The 4874-nt window shown below is 34.7% G+C and overlaps 1 protein-coding gene across 1 annotated transcript; it reads left to right on the plus strand.

Annotated features, from left to right (window-relative positions):
* The first annotated feature begins 226 nt into the window (after positions 1–226).
* On the plus strand, positions 227–4565 carry LOC140984426 (ubiquitin-conjugating enzyme E2 5-like). Its single transcript, XM_073451831.1, has 6 exons — positions 227–477; positions 610–689; positions 1244–1358; positions 1492–1544; positions 1646–1774; positions 4231–4565. The coding sequence occupies exons 1-6, from the start codon at positions 371–373 to the stop codon at positions 4359–4361; spliced, it is 615 nt and encodes a 204-aa protein (XP_073307932.1). The 5' UTR covers positions 227–370; the 3' UTR covers positions 4362–4565.
* The last annotated feature ends 309 nt before the right edge of the window (positions 4566–4874 follow it).

A 4874-nucleotide genomic window follows, 5' to 3' on the forward strand; every position in this document is an offset into this window, starting at 1 on the left:
TTGTGTATCTGTAGGTATGTCTTTAGGTTATATGTTTTTAAAAAAATGACTCGATAGATATAACAATATCACACATTAAAATTAAAAATGTCAACATTTTAAGTGAAGTAGAAAATTTAAAATAATTTTTATAAAATACCAGAATAAAATCTAAATGATACTAAGATTTATATATTTATTTACAATTTACTTTTTTGATATCGTATCACCTTTCTTTTGATGTAATGCAGCTAAAAATCATTACCTTGTACTCCCATTTGGTGATTGATGTTCGAACCAATGAACCGCTTGTAGCCCACTCTTCCCTTTTTCGCTTATTTATTACACGCGCAACAGCGTATAGATACACCGAACCAGAATATATCAATTCATGTTTATCAGTCTGAAATCCAAGGAAAAAAAATCGAAAATATTAAGGGAGAAAATCAGAGTCATGTCTTCCCCCAGCAAACGCAGGGAAATGGATTTGATGAAACTGTAATTAATATTTTTGGGACTTCTCATTTTATTTTATTTTTTGGAAAAGTATCTGATTTCTTTTGGTGACCGTGTGTGTGTGTGCGCGTTTTTTTAAATTGTGATTTTTGGGTTTTTACTGTTTTTGGCTAGGATGATGACTGATTATAAGGTGGAGATGATCAATGATGGCATGCAGGAGTTCAATGTCGAATTCCATGGACCCAAAGACTGTAAAAATTTCTAGAAAAATCCAGTCTTTCTTTCTGTGTTTGACCTCGTTTTATGTTCGATTAGTTTATGTTTGAGCTGGGTCTGGTTTAAATTTTTTCTGTGGTTTGTTATTTGCGAGTAATGATTTTTTATTATTATTTAAAATTAGCTTTTCTGCTGTGTTTGACTATGATTCAGCTGAAATAATTGATAGGAAAGCAGTTTATACAAAATGAAGATTGGATTGGGGTTGTATTTCTTAGTAAATTCCTGATATTTTGGTGCGTGGACTGGGTTGTATCATTTTCTTTTGAATGCTGAATTGAAGGGCTTGGTTTCCTTGGAATTAGGATGAGTTGGTTTGAGCTATTTGCTGAATTTACAAGATTTTAAGTATTCTTATTGTGCTAATTTATCCTGTGAAGTTTAACTAATCAGATGGCAGACATTTGTAGCTGGGTTATTTCAGTCTATTGGTTTTTTATGAATATGCAGTATAGTTTTGACTAATCAATCTGTTTGAGAACTTGTTTGCCTGTGCAGTTTCATCTAAATGGAAGTTTTTGTATGACAGGTCCTTATCAAGGAGGTGTTTGGAGGATAAGAGTGGAGCTTCCGGATGCTTATCCGTATAAATCTCCTTCCATTGGTTTTGTGAACAAGATTTACCATCCAAATGTTGATGAAATGTGAGTTCAACGGTTATATAATAGTTAACTTTCTATACTAATGCTGGTTACTCATGAATTATCTTAGAACTTGTTAGAAATATTCTACTAATTACTTAAAGTGTTCTGAAGTTTTATGTTCTTTGTTTTCCAGGTCAGGGTCTGTGTGTTTAGATGTTATCAATCAGACATGGAGTCCCATGTTTGGTAAATAGATAGTTTTTCCTTGTTGGTGGACAAGATGAATGCTTTACTTCGGATTTTTCCCAAAATGAGTGGTGATGATGGTTTCATTTTCTTCTTTTCAGACCTGGTGAATGTGTTTGAAGTGTTTCTTCCACAACTTCTTTTGTATCCAAATCCATCAGATCCTCTGAATGGAGAGGCGGCAGCTCTGATGATGCGTGACCGCAATGCATATGAACAAAGAGTTAAAGGTGGAAATTTCTTTAGAACATATTAATTGATATTGAGCAAAATAGAGATGTCTTCCTAATGAGACTCCTCACAGAAATATGTCTATCTCTACTATAACTACAATTGGGGCAAATAGCACTTTGTTTTTCGAATGATTGATTCTGCTTAACTGATGTCATTTGAATGTTTTGGCGAGGTTCAGTGTTCCTCTTGAATGAGAATCCCTCATGATTCGGTACATTATTCTTGGATTGCTTAAGCATTTTAAGTCAGTTCAATCTATGAATGTTGTTTTGTATAAAGATGAGCTACAGAAGCTCATAAAGCTATGCTTGAAGATGATAGAAGCCAGTGGAGTTCAAGGTCTTAGTGAATGTGTATGTTGTACTTGCACTTGAATGAAAATTTTGCCGAATATTTGCTTAGATTCTTAGCAACATCACATGTTTTGTCTGTTAAGTAGCTTCATCTTGTTGCGATGTGTTGGAATTAGATGGCTGATGGTTGTTGGTCCTTGGCCCTGATGTCAAAATTTCTCGTGCCACACAGAACTTGTTAATATTTAGTTAACTAGCGCTGCTACTTTATTGGAAGGATTAGTTTTAGACATTTTATTCTTACTTGTTTTAAGATTGAATTTTATCTATGAAAATTAAGGTCGTTGTGATCGGATATTGTCACATGTCAGGTTTCACCAAATATTAGTTCCTCATAAAATTTTGAGTCCAAGCTTCTATCACATTATGCTTCAAGACAGCATGCTTTTATATTGAATCATTGAACACATTGTTAGAGAGTTACTATTTTATAGTTTATTTAATGATTCCAATCCATCACAAATTTAGACGATGCTATTGTGATATTTCATTAGTTAAGAACTCTGTCGAGTGGTGACATTGGGAGTGGTATTGTTATTGTCTTGTTTAGCCTTGGTCCGATAAATGAATCTGCCATGAACTCATTGATTTGGCTTTCATCATTTTTAGCTAGTTTACATGTAAGTATTATCTGAAAAAGTAATGCAGGTATTGTGATTCCTCTTAGGAAAAAAGCTTCACATGAGTGAAAGGGATAAATCAGATTTGGTCTCATCCTGTCAACGTTTTAATAAACTCAAAGATCAGTGATACGCGTCCATGTGCAGGTTGAGATCTATATTTTAGGTGATTCAGTTTGAAAATATTGGGAACAGGGTGATGTTTTTTGTTGGCATGCCCTGTTTAGAATTAATATGTGAGGACAAATCATGGCGCTAGAGATTAATCTTGTCCAAGATTCAGGAATAAATTATTTCTACACATATGTTTATGCCATTGTCGGTTTAATTTGTTCTGCTGAAGGTGTTAAGGCTTGCTGCAAATTATCCATTATTCCTTAAATTATTTCTACTCATGTGTAATGAATATGTTTTGAATAGGCGATTTGAAATATATAATGATATATATAGTTGCATTTTCTTCTTATTTTTTTTTAAATAGCAAAATTGGATTTTTTATCCAAATCGTGGCTGAGCTCTGGAGTTGAACTCCAGAGTCCAACCAAACAGGCTGAAGTTTTTTATGCAATTTCTTGATATCTGGTCATCATCTCCTTGTCTTACTGCCATCTTAATGTGAATGTGCGCTTTTTACAATGAACTAACGATGTGTATGGTTGAAGTTTCTGTGTTTTTTAAGAGTAACGATTTGATTTAATCCAAATAGTGGCTGAGCTCTGGAGTTGAACTCCAGAATCCGACCAAATGGCTGAAGTTTCTAATGTAATTTCTTGATATCTTGTCAACTCCCCCTTGTCTTGCTACCTGTCATGATCTATCGCAGCCCGTGTACGAGCCCAGGCCGCCCAGCAACTCGAGCGGATATCTTCTACCGGAGCGGGACTCGTGGCAAATTTAAATATGCATCAAAGTAGCTGCTTGGATTTTTGGTTTCTTTCTTTTTCAGTTTGTTATTTTTTGAATAAGTCAGGTTATTTCATTGGGAGATAACTTAGCAGATAGGATCTTTTATCTCTTCCAGAGTTTTGAGTTTGTGAACTGGTTATATTTATTGGCATCCATGGTAAATGAACAAAAAAGCTTGAATTCTTTCTACAAACAAATTGTGAGATCGAGAGTTTTCTCTAACGAGCCTCTATGTTATAGCATTCAACATAGGTAGAAGCGGACGAAAAACTCCTAAAAACAAAAGTAAACAGTCTCTTCGTCGCAATTTTTGTGTCAATAGTCCCATAACCCCATCCGTGTCCCGCGCACTTGATACTGCCATCTTGATGTGAATGTGAATGTGAATGTGCCCTTTTCCGATGAATTAATGTCATACGAGTCTGGAGCCATGTTGTGTTCCCTTGTGTTTCTGTAGTTCGTGCTGATTGAGCATAAACTTTAGTATTCTTCAATAACACGATTTAGTTTCCGTTCAACCTACGATATGTCACATTCTACGACTACAAGTTCTGACATACATTGTTGTTTTAGAGTACTGCGAGAAATATGCGAAGGCTGAAGAAGCTGGAGCCTTGCAAGAAGGAAAATCTAGTGATGAGGAGCTGAGTGAAGATGAATATGCCTCCAGCGATGAGGAAGTAGCTGGAAAAGCTGATCCATGAGTAAACAAATACAAAATCCCCTTCTGTTGACTGTCTTTGTACATGATGATATGTTGCAACATTATTATAAACTTTTGATTTCATCAAGCATGCATTCTTTTTAAAAGAATGACCTGTTCTTGTAATCTGTACTGTTGCTATTGATGCAAATGTGTTTGAAGTTGATTCAAGATATCTATATATACATTAATGTATTTTCCATCAGATTTTATCAGTTTGGATAATTTCCTTTGAATATTGGTTAGTAAAGGTTCATTTGTTGCATTGGCTTCCTCTCTTGCGTTTGCTTTGCAATTGCATCCTCTTGAATGTTTGATGTTAAAACTAGTAAACTTTGATTAAAGAGTTGAATTCTGAAAGCCTGAAATTATGTGTTCACTAGGTGAATTTTTACGGAAGGGAAATGATTCAACTTCAATCGATCTACTCGATATTCTCTACCTCACTCAACTATCAACTTGAATGTATCATATCATGAAAAGTCATGGAAAATGTTTTATGTGCAGTATTTGA

The sequence above is a fragment of the Primulina huaijiensis genome, chromosome 9 (assembly GCF_012295235.1).
Source record: "Primulina huaijiensis isolate GDHJ02 chromosome 9, ASM1229523v2, whole genome shotgun sequence".
NCBI classification, from domain to species: Eukaryota; Viridiplantae; Streptophyta; class Magnoliopsida; order Lamiales; family Gesneriaceae; genus Primulina; species Primulina huaijiensis.